The following is a 20,646-nucleotide window of genomic DNA, read 5'->3' as shown; positions in this document are numbered from 1 at the left end:
TGTAATGCTCCCCTGCTTCTTCTCCACCTACCCAAGTTTTACCATTTCAAGGTCAAGTTCAGTTCTTCTCTGATGCTCTTCCTAATGAGGGCAGCCTGCATAATAGTCCTTTCTTGAATGCCTATTGCTCTGTATCTCCTGCGATTTCCTCTGAGTATGTGTTATTCCATTTGGCACACATTACATTGATAGCTAACTTTTCATGTATATAAATATTATTCCTTAACCAAATTCATGCTTGAAGATAGAAGCTACCTAGGAGTGTTCTACGTAAAATAAGAACTCTATTATTTCTTTATGAATAAGTGTCTTATCGAGGCATTGTGGTTCAGAGCCATAGGAGATTAAAGAATTTAAATCACAAACCCAGTTTCTTCTATTAAATATTTTCTGGATTTGATCAAATAAATCCCTTTGCCTAAATCTCTTCTTATGTCAAATGGGGCTGGTGTTGCTTACTACAATGTACAAAGGTGATCTAATGGGAAATAACTTTGTATCACTTAAGAAATGATGATAGATTTAAAACACGTATTCCTTAAGCTTATATAATTAGAAATTTCTAAATAAAAGAACAAGGTAACTTATTAAAGTAGTAAATATCATAGAATTAAAGTTGTCAATAAGGTATAGTCCATACATGACATGAAAGTCCTGCCTAGTTTTGTAGCCAAGTTCTAGTTAATGTTACAGATCCTTAGATACAAAATTAGACTAATGAAAGGAATTTCATACCATAAGTGGTCAAGGAATTCCCTAGGAATTGGAGAAATACACACACACACACACACACACACAATTGACCTTTATAATCATGCCAACATAATTTTGAAAAGGATTTCTAAAAAATTAATTTCCTTAGAGGTTACAATTCATCACAGACAAGTATATTTTATTGTACTAAAAAAAAATAACCCCCCCAATTTCTCAACAGCTAAGCCTTACCCAGAAAATGTTTAATTCAGTCTCACAAATAACATTTCAGTGGAACCCATCTCCACTTGTATATTGAAAGTTAATTGGAAAACAATAAATTTAAATGGTAAAACTTCAATTTCCAGCCAACTTCATTTAAAAACTTCATAGAAAGTAAAAAAATAAAAATAAAAATAAAAATAAATTTACAAATGCTATGCATTACCTACCTTTTTTTTACTTGGGTTGTGACCTTAGCTTTTACATAATAAAGTTCTATAGGATATTAGGAAAATTATAGTAAGACTCTTGAACACTATGAGATGTTAGTTGAGGGTGGTAATGTAAGAACTAATTCCTATATCAGTATAGGGGAGCATATTATTTTTGCCAGTAATAAAAATATAATTATTTATGCTAATTTCCTAAAACATGTTGGTTTCCCAATTCTTACTGCCATAAAAAGAAAAATAATATAACTTTTAAAGTTTAAAATTTTTTAAAAAATTGAATCATTGTAATGTCTGATGACGGTACTACTTCAGTTTGAGTTTAACATTTTCACAAGATACTTTAAATGTATTTTATATTCTGCAAAATCAGTAATTACCTGTGAACTAGAAAGTTACCATTACTTAAAGTTTTCAAAAGTTAAAGCTCTTGCCTATAAGAATCAATGCAACTGGACCCCTCTGTTATATAGTTTTAAAACACATGTATACAAGAATATGGGAAGTCTTCATATTCTTCCTGCAACTCTTCTTTAAATCTAAAATTATATCCAAAAAAATTGTACATGCTATTCAGTAGAGTGTAGCAGATCCATCACACTTCCTTTTGGTTAAGTTTTAAGGTTAAACATGTAGACACATTGCATTACTCCTCTTAAATACTTTTGTTTTTTGGTTTCCTGTAGGGGAAGACCAGGCATGCAATCCCAAGACAGAGGTGACAGTACTGTATGACTTAATAAAGTTTAGGTTTAGGTACACAGGAGGAATCTGGTAGAGGTAAAAGGCCCAGTCAAGGGAAGACATTAAGGTAAAGAAAAGCAGATAGGACAGAAGGCGGGCCGAGAATCCACAGGTGTCAGAATCAGGGAACATCATATGAGCACTACTACGAATATTGGCCGTGATCCTGGCCCTGGCAAGAAGGAAGAATGAATGACTCTGTTCTGATCAGTAGACACACAATATCTGCCTTTGGTCTTTCATTATTCAGCCTGTTAGATTTTTCTGGTTCTGGTCCCACTGGTCTGGACTGTGGTATGAAGAAAGCCAAAGGCTAACCCGTGAGTATTTATTTTATTTGAGATGTTAAGATTATTTGACATTACTTCAAAGTAATATTATGATGACTCCATGAATCAGCTCTTTAGAAGACTTAGGATAGAAGGAAAGACAATAATGAGAGTATCCCATAGTAGGCATGTTAATTTATTTCTCAATTTGATCTCTTATTGATACCTTGATAACTGAAAGTAACCATCTAAATTTAGATTGTCTATAAGACTGTATAATGGTTAATGTGTTCATTTCTATATTTAATTTTAAGTCGATTTAGGTAACAAATACATGGTTATTGCAGGGACAAATTTCCTTTTTATCTGTTGTTTTTATGATCTATAAATATAGTCTTTCTATATTTTATCCTATTTTTAATTTTTAAAGTAATTTTTATTTTTGATCCAATGAACAATCATTACCTCATGGCCATAGAATATAATATGGGTATAGAATTAATAAGAACCAGGGCGCCTGGGTGGCTCAGTTGGTTGAGCGACTGCCTTCGGCTCAGGTCATGATCCTGGAGTCCCTGGATCGAGTCCCGCATCGGGCTCCCTGCACGGCGGGGAGTCTGCTTCTCCCTCTGACCCTCCCCCCCCTCATGTGCTCTCTCTCATTCTCTCTCTCTCAAATAAATAAATAAAATCTTTAAAAAAAAAAAGAATTAATAAGAACCAGCAAAAGAGAAATCAGTTATTATTTTGAAGTTTTTTATTTACATCACAGGGATGATGACTATGATTTTAAACAAAACATAGAATAAAGGAAGAAGAGTTAGGATATGAGGAAATATGTAACTTTGGTGTGAGACATTAAGGGAATTAATTTGCCACCTGGATATCCAGATGGAGATGTTCAGAAGGCATCTGATTTTTAAAGACTGTGAAAACAATGAAAATACTCATCATTAAAACTGTAACAAGTATAATTCATTCTTCAGTTATTCAGAAGGTGCTTTTGGATTTTACTAGGCCTCGGGGTTATCAATGAGAAAACCAGTTGCCTTTATTATTAATTTTAAGAGCTTTTTCTATGCAAATCCTTTTATTAGCTACAGTGGGGAATAATGTTTAGACAAATACATCATTCCTGGCCTCAAGGAACTTGCAGTCCAGTTAGGAAGATGACACACACATAGGTTTTTTAAAGTGCAGGGAAAGGCCATCATTATAAATGGCACCTTTGTAAACATTTTGACTAAACAGATACAGAGGGCCATATGATGGAAGTCCTCTTCCTTCCAGACATACAAATATCTGAAAAACAGGAAGTCTTTTGTTAAATGTTAATTTCTTTGCCTATAGATAAATTACATCAGATGCAAACACAGCAAACAGCAACCCTTTCATTTAAGGAAAGCTTTTATTTTATACCCTTGAAATAACTACTCCATGAAAAAATATTGCCAGAATTATTTTAATTTAAAGGAAGAATAACAAAGCAATATAAGGGCAAAAGCAATCCCATAATATGGATAAATCAGGAATAGGACTAGGAGTCCTGTTGAACTACATGAGTTTAATGAGATTTGTAAACAAATGTCTTGAATGTCCCTATAACTAGCATTGTCTAAAAACTTAACTTGGTTTGCCAAAGTTAGCTTTAAATGAGCTATTACTAATACAGACAATAGAAAATATTAGAAAACATATGAACTATCTGAAGAATGCCTTTATTATATGTATAACACACATACACACAAACAAGATAAGGTTTAACTAAAAAGCTCATATATACGGATGTGTGTGTGTAGTTTTTCCACACAAAAAGGCAATGCATTAAGAATAATTCAAATATAGATGGGCAGTATTACTTAACTGCTCCCTATGTTCAATTTACTAAATAAATTATGAACTGGATTGGCTGTCCCAGTTCTCTGCACATATTCCTTGATTAGAACAAATAGCTTTTAGTTAAAACTGTACACACACACACACACACACACACGCGTTCAAGAAATTTAACATCTATTCGGGTGAATTCTGCTTGTCGCTATTGTATTAACCTTTCTACAAAACGATACACTTAGAGCCAATTTAAGTTTCAGTTGGTCTATATTACATTTGATTTTTGAAACCTATTTGAAATTTTTCAGTGTCTCATACAGTTACATTCTTGAGTGAAATTTTATTAAAAAATTAGATATCTAGAAAATAGAGTACATAGCTATGCAAAATTATTATTTGTCTAAGAGCGTTTCAAAAATTCTAACAGCCATCGTTTTCAGTAGAATTGAGAAATAAACCGAGTAATCTTCTGAAATATTTTGAAGTCTCTTCCCTGGCACCCATAGGAAGTACAGGAATAACAACAATCCCTCCAGTACTCAGAACTCAAAGCTAATGATGGCAGGACTGGGAGAGCTCTTTAGCTAGCTTGCTGTTATTTCCTGCAGCTCCTGGAATGTTAGTGCCCGTAGTGCACAGTCCTTGTAATAGTCATGTCATTCCCCCGTCAGAGAATCTAGTTGGGATGAGTTTTTTCTTCTCTGAATTTTGCATTAAAATACGACAAACTAGTTTATTAGTTTACTAGTTAGGACCTCAGGGCAAAAATCTAAAGTTATTAGGTTAGTTGACCTGAAAAATAGGAAACAATCACAGAAACAATACGATTCTGCTTAACTTTGTAAGGGTAGGGACGCCAACATTTAATTCAACTGAGAATCAGAGTAAACAAATGACAAGATTAAAGACATAGAACAATATGAATGGCTATATAAAAGACCTAGAATTCCTGATAGAATACATTACTGAAGAACACAATCTTTCCAGAAGATGATTCAGGAGAGAATATATAACCATTTGGCCTGGGTAGTTTTTAGAATAATTCTGCCTCAAAGCAAAAAATAGAATTAAATGGTCTTTTCTACAATATATGATTTATTGAAAATGATTCAGAAATCAAGTGTCGTATTAACACTGGAAACAATGATTCAACTTTATTTACACCAAACTCAATAGTCTTTTTTTTTTTTTTTAAGATTTTATTTATTTACTTGACAGAGAGAGACATAGTGAGAGAGGGAACACAAGCAGGGGGAGTAGGAGAGGGAGAAGTAGGCTTCCCGCAGAGTAGCAGGCCCGATGTGGGGCTCGATCCCAGGACCCTGGGATCATGACCTGAGCCGAAGGCAGGCGCTTAACGACTGAGCCGCCCAGGCGCCCCGAACTCAATAGTCTTATACACCTATTAGAATATTTGTGAAAATTACATTTTTTTTACTGCATCTGAATGTGATTTTTAAAATCTGTGTAATTTTTTCTATTGGCAAATACCCAGAAGATTTAAGTTATAACAATACATTATAAAATTATCTGTAAGTATTTATCCTCAAAAGGAGACATTATAAAATTATTTGTAAGTATTTATCCTCAAAAGGAGATACTAGTAAAAGTAAAATGTATTTTTCCCAGCTTCCTTTCATTATATGGCTTATGAAGCTGACATTTACCTGCACAAGTCTATGTGATTTGTAATTGTGTGAAGACATCCACAGTAATTTTTAAGAATGAGAATAAGCTTGGGGTTTTTCTTAGAGTTAGAATCTACTTGATTTGTATCATGGCTTAAATCTGTAAAACAAATCAGAATACCATCAGTGTTAAATGGGCTATAAAATCTGTTTCACATAATTAAGAAAAGAATCTACTATTTGGCATGCTTTATAAATATAAATTTGGGGGATATTTTGTCTTTTGGTAAGTGAAGGGGTGAGTAAAATTCAAATCCAGAGCCACACATAGGATAGTCATGGTCTTACGATGTTAGCATTTCATGTCTCTTTGTGACTCGAATAGCGTTTAAGTGCAGCAAAGACAGACCATTTCAGACCCCCTCACTTGAGGGGGAAGGGGTAGTAAAATTACCTAAGACAGCTTTGTGTAATGTACAACTGATCTCTATCACCAAACAATGCCGTATAACAGTCCAATTTAGGGATTTCTATTTTGTCATAAAATCTTTAAATAGCAGGATGATATAATTAAGCCTTCAAAACCAGTTATTACTTATATAATAGATAATAACACTACCATGCCGTTTACCCAAGTAAAACTATTAGAGACGCAGAATAAAAACCTGAAAAGATTCGAGACATGTGTTTTGAGGAGCTTTTTCTTTTTTTATATAGTGGTGGGGTACAGAGAACGCTTTAAAACAAAGGAATGGGGGCACCTGCATGGCTCAGTCGTTAAGCGTCTGCTCAGGTCATGATCCCAGGGTCCTGGGATTGAGCCCCACATCGGGCTCCCTGCTCAGCAGGAAACCTGCTTCTCCCTCTCCCACTCCCCCTGCTTGTGTTCCCTCTCTCGCTGTGTCTCTGTCAAATAAATAAATAAAATCTTCTTTAAAAAATTAAAAAAAATAAAGGAATGAGCAAAATGCAATGGTGTATAATTTATTTTCTTAGAGGAAAGAGTTATGTAAAATTCAACTTCACCTTCTAGGTATAAAGTGATGATAGGTGAAGCTGTGTGCAGCTATCTTATTTATTTAGTCCAAAAGAACTATTTTAAGAACTATTTCAAGAAGAAACATGTTGTAGTTTATTTTTTTTAAAAAAGTAGTGTTCAACTTATGAACAGGCAATGTTCCAAATTTTTTTGTAACCCAGAAATTGCTGGAATTTGGGAATCATTTTCCCCTAGCAGCAATGGTATAAATACTAGTTTCTCTGGTTAGTGCCCCAAAGCTTATTGAATCTATAATACAACTAATTTTGAAACTTTTGTATTAGCCTGGGTCCTGGCAGCAGAAATGATAATAAGGAAATAAAGCATTCCTCCCTTAATCTTGAGCGTAGGACTAGCCATATAGAAGTTTTAAAAGCGATATTTATCACCAATGTCATTTTGAATATCTATGGAGGGTCATCAACTGGGACAGATCCTTATATATGTTAGCTAATGTAGTTCTCATAGCACCTCTGCCAAGTAGAAATTATTAACCCTATTTTGGCCTTTGTAAAAAGGGTACAAAATATAATTTATCCAAGTGTACACAATTAGTAATTAGACTGAAAGCCCAAATCTGCCCCACTTTAAAGGGTATGCTGTTTCCATTATGCTTCATTGTTCATGGAATCCACCTTTTCCGCTGAACACACGCGCACACACACACGCACATGCGTGCACACACACGTGCACACACACGCACACACGTATATAAAAATTTCAGGCATGGTTTCAAAGTGAAGTGTCAGAGCTTAGAAGATCTTTTAAGTCTATCAGGTCACTAAGCAGTCAGGCCCACCTCAGGGGTCTGCTCCTGAAGTCATTCCTCATTATTCCTGTTGGGGTTTTGATCTAAAAACTTAGAACAGGGACAAGAGTCACAATCAGCAAAACTGGAAAAAGTTGAAAAACTAAGTGTCCCAATTCATAATCTTTTTTTTTTCTCTTGCCTAGAGTTTTACTGGCTCAGAGTGCTTGGGCCCTATAAGAATTTTTATAGGCTTGGGGCGCCTGGGTGGCTCAGTCATTAAGCGTCTGCCTTTGGCTCAGGTCGTGGTCCCAGGGTCCTGGGATCGAGCCCTGCATCGGGCTCCCTGCTCTGCAGAAGCCTGCTTCTCCCTCTCCCTCTGCTGCTCCCCCTGCTTGTGCTCTCTCTGTCTTTGTCCAATAAATAAATAAAATCTAAAAACAATAATAATAATTTTTACAGGCTTGCAGATGGGCTTCGGGTGGGAAGTTCAAGTTTGTGGAGATCCAGAGGATCCATGTTAAGAAATGGCATCCATAGTGATTCCCTTCAGCTAGAGCTTGAGAATGATGAGACTCTTGTTTCCCTTCTCTTAGAAAAGGTGACAAAACTACACCAGGGAGTCTGGGCTTCTAGGGGGATGGATTTACAGAAAACCAGGAAGCCACAAAGCCCTGATAGATCTCCAAGGAACTAAGCTACTTGGCTCCTTGCTGTCAACCAGATGGCAGCTTCCAAACGGTCCTCTTGACGGGTCCTGTGCAGCTGTGTTTTATGTTTCCATATGGCCTTGCCAGAGCTCCCCCCCTTAAGCAGACCTGGCTTCCACAATTAGTACGGACTCACAACAAGTTAGTTATGGAATACATTAAGTCCTAAAGGCCTCATGGGGCTATTTACACTTCTTTGGACTATTTCCAGGATCCCAGATTATACTGTAAGTGTAAATTAAGGAAGTCTCACGATCCAGTGCCTCTGACTGGAACATGCAACATTACCATATCTTCTGCTCCATTTTCCAGTGCTTTTCTTGGCCTCATTTTAACGATTTTATACCACCCTGAAAGGTAAACTCTGCAATCTTAAAATCATGCTTTAGAAAGTCTTTCTTTCTTTTCCCTTCTTGAATGTGCCTGATTTTATTTCTCATGCACAAAAATTGAAGACTGATCAATTTTTTCCTTTGGCATTGAAGTCTTTCAGGAATTTATTTGCATTCACCTGGCCAAGTTATAAATACCATCCAACACCTATATCACGCCATTTCTTTACTTAAAATAATAAATTGGTTTCACTTAATAAAATACAAAACCAGATGAAGTCAGTCTGTGTACCCAACGGTTGGGAACATACATTTAGCAGCTGGTGAGGGAAAAAAAGTTCACTCCCTTAGCCCATGCACAAGATCAGTTATAGATCACATATTTTAGAAAACCTGAAACATAATGTAAATGGTTCTTATCTTATTTTTTAAGCATGGCTTCCATTGTGTACCCAAAGAATTGGGGTTGATATTCTTTGTCGCTTTCTCTGTTCTCAGTCCCTGTGAGGACTTTTTCTTTGGGACCTCTCCTCATCTTCGCAGGGTCATGTTTCTTAGCCATGTTTCTCATGGATACTGGTGCCTAACAACACTCAGGTCCTTAATAAACACTTGTTGAATGAGTTTTGGAACCTGAACAAGGTAGACTATGATATCTGGAGAAATAATGCAAGTCCAAGAATCAGAAATTAATTAGCTGAACAAGGTTTGTTAATGATGATGGCAATTATAGTTGGCTTTTGATGACTACTTTATATGTGCGCAGCACTGCACTTAAAGCTTTAAGGACATCTAATTTTACGTTAATTGAATTATCACAATGTCAGGCATCATTACCCCTATTTTACAGATGAATAAACTGAGGTGCTGCGAAATAAAGTAGTATGTCCACAGTCACAGAGCTATAAGTATATATTTTACTGGGATTAATATACAAGTCTGTTCAATGCCAAACTTCATGCCTTTTTTTACCCCTTCCCATCTGGTCCTCCATTTTATCATCTAGTAAATGTGGAATATTTAATAGTCATTAAGATAACCAGTTTTAAGATGTTTCAGATATAAGGTGACACACATCTCGGGAAAAGTTAGAATATAATTAGTTTTGCTTAATGATTAAAGTCCTGTAAGAGACCAAGAAGTGGCTCTCCAAAGCTGAAAACTTAGGAACCTTGGAAGGAAAGAGGAAGGAGATTTTTGGGCACGTTGAGCCTTTCTAGGGTTTTGGAGATCCATCTAAAGCTAAAGTTAGCCCTGTCTTTTTACACTGGTTAACATTTACTGATAATTTACTATGTTCCAGATACTGTGCCAAAAATTTATATGTATTATTTCACAGAAATCTCAGCCAACCCTATAAGATAGTACTATTGTTATTCCCAAAACAGATGAGGAAACCAAGCTTAACTTGCCCAAAGTCACCTGCTAGCATGGTGGAGCTTGGACTCAAAGCCAGATATGTTTAACTCGGAAGCCCATAATTTTAACTGCTTCTGAATGCTATTTTTAGCTTATTTATCCATGTACATTTAAGGTAATTTATATCTGTGTCATTTATTTCTTTTGGTCATTTATTTTGAAATAAAGTCCATGGGATGAGGATCAGCAATCTGCTTAGTTTGTTTGCTAGCACATACAACCGTGCCATGTGTGTGGTGACACTTACCAAGTATCTCCTGATGTGGGCCTTTGGGTGCAATTAAATATCTCTGGGTCACTCTCAGTCACATGTCTACAAGTAACAAACTCTGCTTTCCTCTCACTCTAGATATTTCTTTCTGTCGAAGTGGATGGATTAACAAACATCAAAGAAAATGTAGAGATTTACAAATTCTGACCTGAAAAAAATCTCCATAGAAAAAGCATAGTGTCTAGGGTGATTGACACAACAGAAATCCTACCTCACTAAGTGTATTCCCACAGTTGGTTCTGTACTTATTAGAAGGGATTATTGATGCTTTCAGAAGATACAATCTCCAGGACACTGATAGCAAATTAACTTTGGTATTAAGAGGAATTCAAGTTAGAGGTTACTGTCTACGTTAGGACAGCTTCTTTTCACTTTAACTCTGAGTTATATAACCCACTATTGTTAATTACTTGCATGTATGAAGCAAAAATCCACATAAATTTCTCTTCTGTATTTATCTGTTGGGAGAAGTGACCTCCAAATTAAGCTATGGAGGAAGTGTGGAAACATTCAAAAAAGACCCATTTAAATTATGTAACTCTTTGGAGGGAGAAGGATGTTTTAGAAGCTATCACTTTTTGATCAAATCAGTATTAGCTCACTTTTATTTTAGCCAAATACACATTTTGTAAAATAACACTAATAAGGTATGCTATTTTTCCCTAACTAAATTCTTCACAATGAAATCCAACTGCAATATTCATTTAGAAATTTGATAATGCTCTCTTGTGTGAGTTTTAGGAATATTTGAAACCCCATTGCATATAAATTATATCATGGAAAAGCTGTATAAATATTCTATTACGGCACATGCTGTTCTAAGAATCTGTCAGGATTTCCTTTATACACTCCATTTTGAGTGGTATATAAATCAGATATAAAAATTCACATTGGACTGAAACTCTGCACAAAAGGCCTCCTCCAGAGGCAAATGCTTTTTTCAAAATGTGGTTTGAATTATGTTGGTCATTTTTAAGTTATAGAAGTGCAGAAAATGTATTTGTGGTTTTGAAGGAGAGAGATTTTTTCCATTTTTATAACTCATTAGGAAACTTTACAGGCCTTTAGACCATTTTGTGGTTTAGTTCTTCTCAGGTTTTTCCCCAAAGCAATATTAAAACTTGAACAGTGTCCGCTCTGAATCCAATGATTACTGTTCTGAATACATATGCGTGTATGGATATATATAGTTATACATATCTTAGAGTAGGAGAAGTTCCAATAATGTCATGAGTGGGGTAGAAGATTAGGCCTATCAGTGCCCATTTTTGTTCTTGGAATCAAGTCAACTTTGGCCTATCAAAGGAATCCCCTATTTTTACCAGTTCAGTATGTATTGCTTGTAATTTTAAAGCTGCATCTTTAACTTCAGAAAAATCCTCTGAGTTAAACACTACTTCTTCTATTAGCTCTTTGACAATAAGGCTATGACTTTTCTCAATTTTGCTTCTCTCTAACAAAGAGAACAAGTTGCAGCACGTTTAATAGATATTCACTGATGATCTCTTTTGTAAAGTATTTAATGTGTACGTTTGTGTATATGAATCAGTTTGTTAAATAGTATTGAGTTTATTTTGTCTATATAGCTAACATGTTCCTGAGTAATTTCATAAACATCTAAGTTACTATTTTAGCACATGTAGAGATTATGTTTATATTATTCTCTTAATAGCATCAGTTAAAATCTGAGAAAGTTTTATTTGGACTAAGAAAGTTGGCAAAATTCACAAAGTTGTGTAAGCCAATCTTTCAAATGACTTTAAAGGATAATGAAAATAGAAATATTTTATATGATTGAATTGCTTCCACCTATGTTATATTTAGTTCATTAATGCATGAGACTAACACACTTAGTAGTTACTATTTACTGTCATATAATAGATCAAGGCATTAAAGCATAAAGAGGCTAAAATTTTTCCAATGTCGTTCCTTATGTTTTTATTAAATTCCACTTAGAATCTCGGTGTCTTGATTCCTAATACAGTTCACTCTTCATCATATTACAGTATTTCTGGTGCAGTTGCTAGAATCTTAGGTCTAGTAACAGTTAGGATGGACCACCCAGAGGACAGTCCAACATTTGCCTGTGACTTGTGGAGCAATGTGGACTTTTCCACTAAGACACTTTGAGGAGCAGAAGTGATCTATCTCCTCCTGGATGTTTTATCTGCTAACCCGGTGTCATGGAAATTAGCCAACTCTACAATAGAGAGAACTGAATGCAGTTTTCTTTCTTTCTTTCTTTTTTTTATATTAACAGGAGAGCAGGGTTACTAATGAGGAATCATATCCCAAATCTCTAATCTGTGAAGCTGTACATACTTATTTATATTTGGGTCATTTTTTTAAATTCTCCATTTGCTTTTACTAACTTATACTACTTTGTGTTCTATAATATTATATTTGGTTGTAACTATAAAATTTTGTGTGTAATTTATACATAACTCGTATACTTTTGTCTTTCTCTTGGTTTGTCACTAAAGTCATAGCTCTTATGATTTACCTTAACATGTACTCCAAACAGCCCTATATGACTCAATCATTAAGAAATTTTGGGGGAAGCCTATGAATATCTGAGTACTAAGAGCATTTTGAAACACAGTTTTATGTTAATCAGAAATGTTTTGAAGTTTTGCGTAGACATTTAAAACCCACTGAAAATAAACATAATATAAATGTCAAAATGAAGTGTTACATGTTAAGAATCCAGATTCCATGGTTTGAACTTAACAATTCGTAAGTCATTAGGCAAGCAATATGCACATTGTGCTGCCCTCCTCCCCCACCTACTAAATTATACCCATACTTTTCCTTGCATTTGGAGGAGCGATAACATGGTGCTATTATTTGAATAGCACTGACCTTGTTAAAGCCTAGCACCATTGTTTTATTTATGATGAACGGTGTATTTTTAAACAGAATGGCTACTTCGTACAACACATGAAATAAAGAATGACATAAAAAGACTTTAAGATTATGAAGAGTAAAGAATGTAAGATAGATCCTCACCTTGATTTTACCTTTAAACAGCCTTTTATTTGTCTATTAGGAACTTCTTCCCGTGGTTTTACAGGCTCCGGCTCTTGTTCTTTCTTTTGACAAATCAGTATATAATTTGTGCCATTATTATTTGACCAAAATGTACCAACAGAAGTTTCATAACGTATACAAAACTCAACTTTACTGCCATCTTTTTGATAAGGGGGAACCAATAAAATCTTAAAGGAGAACTGGTCAGTTTCACCATCACATGAATTTGGGACATATTCTGCTAAAATGTCATAATGTGTCTGCCAGTCATCCAAGGACATTCTCACATATACTAACTTCTCAAAAGAAATATTCAAAACTCGAATAATGCCCTTCATACTTGTAGACCCAGGAGGATACTCAGTTGACTCCAGTATTGCTTTCTGTACTTGAAGTTGCTGCATAAGATCTTCTTTTGAAGAAGGCAAATCAAATAGTGGAGATAAAACATATTCTTCTGTGTGAAATATGTCCTTCCTTAAGTCAAAACCGGTGGAAACACTTGGTAAATCCCAGCAATCAAATTCTTTGACAGACACAAGATTGAATCCAAAGGTGTCAGCGAATGAAACTCTTCTTGCACCTGAAGATGGAGTGTCCAGGTACATATCTTCAGAAGAATCAGAACCTCGTCTACTAGGTTGAGGCGAGAAGCCAGGTTTGAAAGTAGCTTTAACTTCCTCATCTTCAGAAAGAGAATCAGATAAATTAGGAACTTCTAAAAAGTTATCTTTGCTAATCTGACTAGGTTCTTCAGAAGGCTCCATTGGGCTCTCTGATATCAAATAAGGGAGGACTGTACAACTAGTAGAGGCTGATATTTGAGATACTGAGGCTTAAAATAAGTATTATGTTACAGTTGACATTGCAGAGAGGAGTCAGCTCTATAAATAGGTCCAATGGCGTGTAAACTATGCTAGCTTGCCTCCAAAGGCCTTTAATATGATAGCATCCATGTTACTCTCACCAGTATGTTTCAGACTTAACTGTTTTTAAATTTGCATGTGTTTATGAGCTGAGTTCCAAAAAGACATTTTAAATCATTTTTTGCTGTGTTGAAAAATCTGAAACTCTATTTAGAATTTTAAAAATTGTTTTAACCAGTTGATCTTAAACATAAAAACATGGATGCCTTATTTTAAAGAAAATAAAAGTAGTATCCAATACTAACATGTAGTTTTGAGCTAAATCAATCCATTGAAGCAGACAAGGGCAGACAGGAGAAAAGAAGAACATTTATAGAGTGGGGAAGAATCCAGTGTCTAATAATAATGATAGCTACTATTTAACAGGGACCTTCAATGTAAAATGTGAACTATAAAAGGGTTAAATAGAGGCACTGGGAGTCCTGAGGAAACATGATTTAGATGAAGAAGGTATCATTTGAAATAAACCGTGAAGGGTAGGTAGGATATAGACATGCAGGGCTGGAGTGAGGTGGATTTTCCAGGTGGAAGAAATGGACTGAGCCAAGGCCTAGAACAAATAATTAATCAAATCTGTTATTTTAAACATTTGTAAGTTTCTTTTAATTAATCTATGGAAAAATATACGCAAGTAATATGTTATTGCCTTGAAAATATAAATGGGCAATGGTAGGCCTGGCCCAGGAGTGAAATATTTAGGTAGAATAAAGTGTTCATCTTTGGCAAACTGCCATTTTTATGCCCACAAAACAGAAGTTAATACCATGACATCTTGGAGTTTGATGTGAGTTTTAAAGTGTGAGCAGCCTGTTTAGACCACCACATTTTTTGTGTTAATGTAAAATCCACTCTGGAATGACAATCATGTAAATACCTATAAAAAAAATTTTAAACATACATATGCTTTGACCCTGAAAGTTTCCAGCTAGAAATTTACCCTATCACTGTAAGTATACAAAGATAAATATAGATATATGTTCATACAATTGATTATTTTAAAAACTCTAGAAATTTTCCAAATATCCACCCACAGGAAACTGGATAAAAAATGTGACACCCATACAATAAAATGTTTTATAGTCATTAAAAAGGCTAACATAGCACTTTATATGTTGATACAGAAAGATAACTAAGATGAATTGGTAAGTGAGAAAAGAAAGTGTGCACAGATATGTGCCTAGAAAATTCCTGGAAAGACAAAAGAAATTGTTAGCAGTGGTTGTCTCTGATCATAGAGGCTGAAGGTCACAGGGGAAAGGAGATTCCTATTCTTCACTCAATTAATTAAATTGTGAAAGGAGATTAATTTTTTTTTTAAAAAAAAGAAAGCTGCCCAATGGGATTTCTTTAAAATTACAGCTTGGTAAATACATTATAACTTACTGGACAATTTGAATTGCATAAATAGTGGCTCACGAAATTATTTTTTAAAATTAAAAATGAGCGGTGTCTAGAATAAGGAAATGAAATTATTTGGGCCTTACCTCATCCATATAGCAAGAATGAGTGGTGACCTCATGTGTTGTTCAAGAATGGAAAATGGCTATCCCTTGCAAAGTTAATGACCGTGAGCTTTGAGTAGCAATATTCCGAGGTACCTACAATATATATCACTAGGTATTCAAGGAAATTAGTAACAAAATAATTTATAGAATTAGTCAATAATCCATACAGTCATGTAAAAAATAGAAGAATGAAAATTCACAGATACAATGATGTACCAAAGTAATCTAACTATTTGAGGGGTACAAGCAGAGGCATAGAGCTAAAGACCCCTGGGGTTGTATTCTGTCTCTGCTACTTATTAGCTGGGTGATGTTCAGAATTTTGCTCAAACTTTTTAACCCTCATTTACAATTAACAATTAACCCTCATTAACAATTAAATGAGTTGCATGTTAAATGTCTAGCACAAAACCTACAGTAACAGTGGCAGGCATTATTTTTATTTCTAAATACGCTTGTGAAAGGCTGATTTCTAAGACACATTAATAGATAATAGACCATAGAGAGTCCACATATATAATATTAAGTAATAATCTGTAATTTGATTTTTGTGTTTTTCAAAGACTCGAGTATGTAACACTTAACTTTATAAGACATAAAATAGCTCTACTTTAGAAAATGGTCCTATTATTTGAACTAAACTTTTCTCTTCTTACTTTGTGTCTTTACCCAGAGCACTGCTCCCTTGATTTGTAGTAATCACTGCCTCTCTTTTGCAGTTTATAACCTTTGCATAATTGTAGACAGTTGAATGTTCCCCCTTAGTCACCACTTAGCTAAAGCCCAGTGATTTTTAATCTCTTCTCACATGTCAATCCTCCAGCTCTTTCTATCATTTTGTTACTCCTCTATGAACCCCTTCCAGCTTACCTATATTATTCTGTTAATGAACTGCCCCCAGATGAATGCAGTATCACAGATCCACTGTCTCTGGAGCATGTAAAGAAACAATACTGGTTTCAGCCTTGTGACTTGGTGTTTGTATTCAGTTAAAATTCACATCACCTTGCTTCTTTTGCACATCATAGATCAGATCAACATCCCATTTTCTCATATTCACCACTACTTCAATTTTAACATGACTTGTACCATACTCTTCTTCAACTGCTTAGGCGTACTTTTTTTTTTTTTTGACAGAACTAGGGCCTTTTTTTTTTTCCCTTAACAAACTACAGCTCAAGTTTTCACATATTCCACTTCTTTGTATTAATCAAAGATTCTCAAAGGTAACTTTAACTTAAAGGACTGTATCAGTCAGGATCCCAGGAAGTGGGAAATCAACATCATGCTCAAAATAAGATAATTCCTTCCAGAAGGGCTTATTTACAAGCGTCTATTTAGAAAGTATAAATGCAGAAAAGCCCTAAGGACTAGTGCGGTAAACTGGGGGCCAGTCACATCAGCATTGTTACCATCCTTCAAGGCATGAGGAAAGGGACAATCATCTGAACCCAAAAGCAAAGAGTGCCCTGAGCTCCCTATTGGCTGAAGAGGATCAATGATCTTTGGTCAAGGGACACTGCCAACCAAATATGACCTTGCCAACAGAGATTCAGGAACAAAAATATACTGAACTTACTCTTCTCCTTTCCTGTGATGTCCTACCAGGGCTACACATTGGCCAGAGGCTACGGGGACTATAACAATTCATTCAGGTCAGCCTCCTGGTATAGACAGCAGGATGGAGAAGGGTGAAAAAAAGTAGCAAGTGGATTTGGAGGAGCAAACAAAGATATCAGAAATTAAAAGTTTATTATTCAGTTATCATTACATGCTTATACATTATGTTTAAACATATATAATTTAAAATATGCATATATGTTCCTCTTGCTTAATACATACTCTATCTCAATGCTAACTGAGTTCCTGTTACCTGATATTTTATTGTTACAGCGAGAAAATTTGAAATATCTAGCATTCGTAAACTGATCCAGTGGAAGTCATAAATAAGAAATACTGAGTTTATCCACAGATGGCTAAGAAAGAAGTAATCTTTTTTGAGACTAGTTATAATGTCACATTTGTTTCCTGTTGGCATAAGTCTTTGCAACGTAAACCCAAGAAATATTTTGTCAAAAGAGAACCCAGAAGAGTGATTTTTAACCAAAGATACATATCAAAATCACTGAGAGGTGTTCAAACTACACAGGCTCAGGTGCATCATCAGATCTACCGAATAGAGCACTGAATAGAACTTCCAGGTTGGTGATAATGCACAAGTGATTCCGTTAAAGATTGGTGAAGATGCATGATCTGCGAGTCTTTTGGACCCTATAGGGTCAAGGAGTCAGGGACTTATGTTCTAGTTAGAAAGAATCATAGCTATCATCCCTCAAGCATTATGCGGGTTTTTTTAGTTTTTTTTGTTTTTTGTTTGTTTGGTTTTTTGGGGGGGTTTTGTTTTGTTTTTTTGAGAGACACAGAGAGAACATGCACACAAGTCGGGTGGGGGGAGGCAGAGGGAGAGAGAGAATCTTAAGCAGGCTCCACACTGAGCCAATGTGGGACTCCAACTCACTACCCTGAGATCATGACCTGAGCCAAAATCAAGAGTCAGACGCTTAACCAACTGAGCCACCAAGGCACTCCTGTGCTTTTTTTTTTTTTTTTTGTATAGAGTCTATAAAATAACTTTTATAAAAAATGACATAAAAATTTAGTAGTTATAGAGTAGCAGAACTTTAAGGCACTTAGCGATCATTTAGGCTGGTCCCCTCACTTTCACATAAGAAAACTGAAATCTGAAACAATGATGACCCCATCATTTAGTAACTGAGCTGGGACTTGATCTCAGCTCTCTCTTGCTTTGAGTCCAGTGTTCGCCATATTATCCCATACATTTACTAACTTTTAGCTTTAGAATTCAAAATTAACAAAGTAATCATTTTTTTTGAAAAAATAGACATTAAAATTCATTTGTTCTAATCCAGTTTATTTTTTTAAATCAATTAACTTTTTTGAACTTTCTTTTTTCCATTTGATGAAAGATCTCCAGAGTGTCCAGATAATTTTTCTTTATGACAGAGTCTCTCAACCTTTTTTAACCTTTGCTGCCTTTGGTAAATATAACATCTTACACTGTCCTCTCTCTCCCTCAGAGACTCTGCTGTACTCCTATTTGGGAATTACTGATCTAAGTTATAAAAATGAATTATATGATCTTTTGATAACTAATCTTTTGATACTTAGTATTTTAAAGGACTATTAGTTAAAGACCAGGTTGGCTCATCAGATGGCAATTACTGGAAAAAATCCTCTGTAAAGGTCCATATCTACCAATAGAGGATGCGCAGATAAATCAGCAGAAAGTGGAAATTTTGCCAGGTGAAGATAAATTTTTAAAGGTAAGTGTCATTTATCCCATGGAGAGATGAATGATTCAGTGTAGGTAATTGATCATGTTATAGCAGAAGAGTTTGTCACCAAAAGCAGCATCCTCATGCTTTAGCTTAATTTACAAAAGAAAAACTAGTATAATATTCAAGCACCAAGTGCTTATTTTATATGGATTAAACAATGCGCTTTAAACTCCTTTGATTGAAATAAAAACGTATAAATACAGAGTTAAAGAAATCTAGAGTTCGAAGTTTGCTAAGCAAGCAAGCATCAAGGCTAAACACTTAATTTTACATATAAGAACATTGAAATCTAAGTGGTCAGCTGGACTCTTACCTTGGGGTATGGATGAATCCAGCACTAGCCCTAGAAGGAAAATATATTAAAAGCTTCTCAAAGACAGGTATAACCCAGTAATATCTTAATAAATTTTTAATTGACGCTTATGGGTCATTTGGGTTACTTAATATAGGCAAAAATTTAGCATTTACTATGGATTTCTCCCAAAGTTCCAAAGATATGTATTTGCTTTATGCAATGTTTGGCACAGTTTTGGGTAAAGATGAATACTTAATACCTCAGTAACAACTTAAAGAATCTTAAGCTGAATTTGCCATGCAGGTTATGGTGCTTAATAGTGTTTAATATTATAAAAAAGCCAGCAACACTGTCAGCATTACTTAGCTGTAGTTGTCTCAACTGTACATATTTAACAGGCTAGGAGCTCGGAACCTGTGGTATATAGACCTTGCAGGGTAAGTGGATGGAAAACAAAGGATCTGAAAATTCTCTAAAATCATATGTTAAATTTGTGCATGTCTACATTTAACTGTGTTGAGTATACAAAATTTACTTCCTGGGTCTCTGAGCCAAAGTTTTAAGAATGATTGATATCTGCAAATGATGATTTGACAATCAGGAGGAGGCGGTCCTGTGAATTACAAGTAGAATATGTGCCAGTCTGTCCCTTTCATGCACCTCAAGTTCAGCCCAAACTGAATCAGTACCCATTATAAAAATCCCTTTGCTATGCAATATGAAAAATACATGACGATGTTTATATGAACACATACACACATTATGCATATCTAATCTATTTAGGTGAGAAATAAATAGAACTTGCTTAATTTTTCATAAGGCACTCCCGGTACAGTGAATAAATATATTAGCATCATTTTAAATTTTCTCATGGCAAATCATCTTTTATCAATAGAGTAGCCAACTGTTTTGGATTCTTTTAGATTTTTCTTAAGAATAAAAAAGAAATCTAGACATAATCTCTTGCTTAACCCAGTAGCTTAGTCATCTATATTTTTTAAATCCTATAACAAAGAATTGTGAAATATGTAAGGAAATTAGAAATATATGTTCTTCCAGGTGGAATCAGTTTGAAAGTTTAAATGATTTGCTCACTGATGATCAGTGTTTGGAAAGTTATTTGGTAGAACACATTTGGGAGCGTGTGTTTATTCATTATGGGTTAAAATTGTATCTCCTAGAGTAGGAAAGCTCCCTGGAAATCATTCTGTCTACCTCTACCCTTTAAAGACTCCCTTTTAAGATTTATTAATAGGAGGGCGCCTGGGTGGCTCAGTCGTTAAGCGTCTGCCTTCGGCTCAGGTCATGGTCCCAGGGTCCTGGGTTGAGTCCCACATCGGGCTCCCTGCTCCACAGAGAGCCTGCTTCTCCCTCTTCCACTCCCCCTGCTTGT

At 35.1% G+C, this 20,646-nt stretch overlaps 1 protein-coding gene across 1 annotated transcript in view; it reads right to left on the bottom strand.

The window, feature by feature from the left end:
• PPP1R3A (protein phosphatase 1 regulatory subunit 3A) overlaps positions 1 to 13,970 on the bottom strand; it is a 46,060-nt gene extending 32,090 nt beyond the window's left edge. The window contains exon 1 of the mRNA XM_045864382.3: positions 13,148 to 13,970. Coding sequence (XP_045720338.1) covers positions 13,148 to 13,935 — 788 coding nt within the window. The 5' untranslated portion in view covers positions 13,936 to 13,970. The remainder of the gene's footprint in view (positions 1 to 13,147) is intronic.
• Positions 13,971 to 20,646: the final 6,676 nt, after the last annotated feature.

Source organism: Mirounga angustirostris, unplaced genomic scaffold (genome assembly GCF_029215605.1).
Source record: "Mirounga angustirostris isolate CCGP_5_RB_7025 unplaced genomic scaffold, mMirAng1.0.hap1 SCAF_12, whole genome shotgun sequence".
Classification (NCBI taxonomy): Eukaryota; Metazoa; Chordata; class Mammalia; order Carnivora; family Phocidae; genus Mirounga; species Mirounga angustirostris.
Note: the sequence above shows the minus strand (reverse complement) of the source record. Positions and strands in the feature narration are given on the sequence as shown.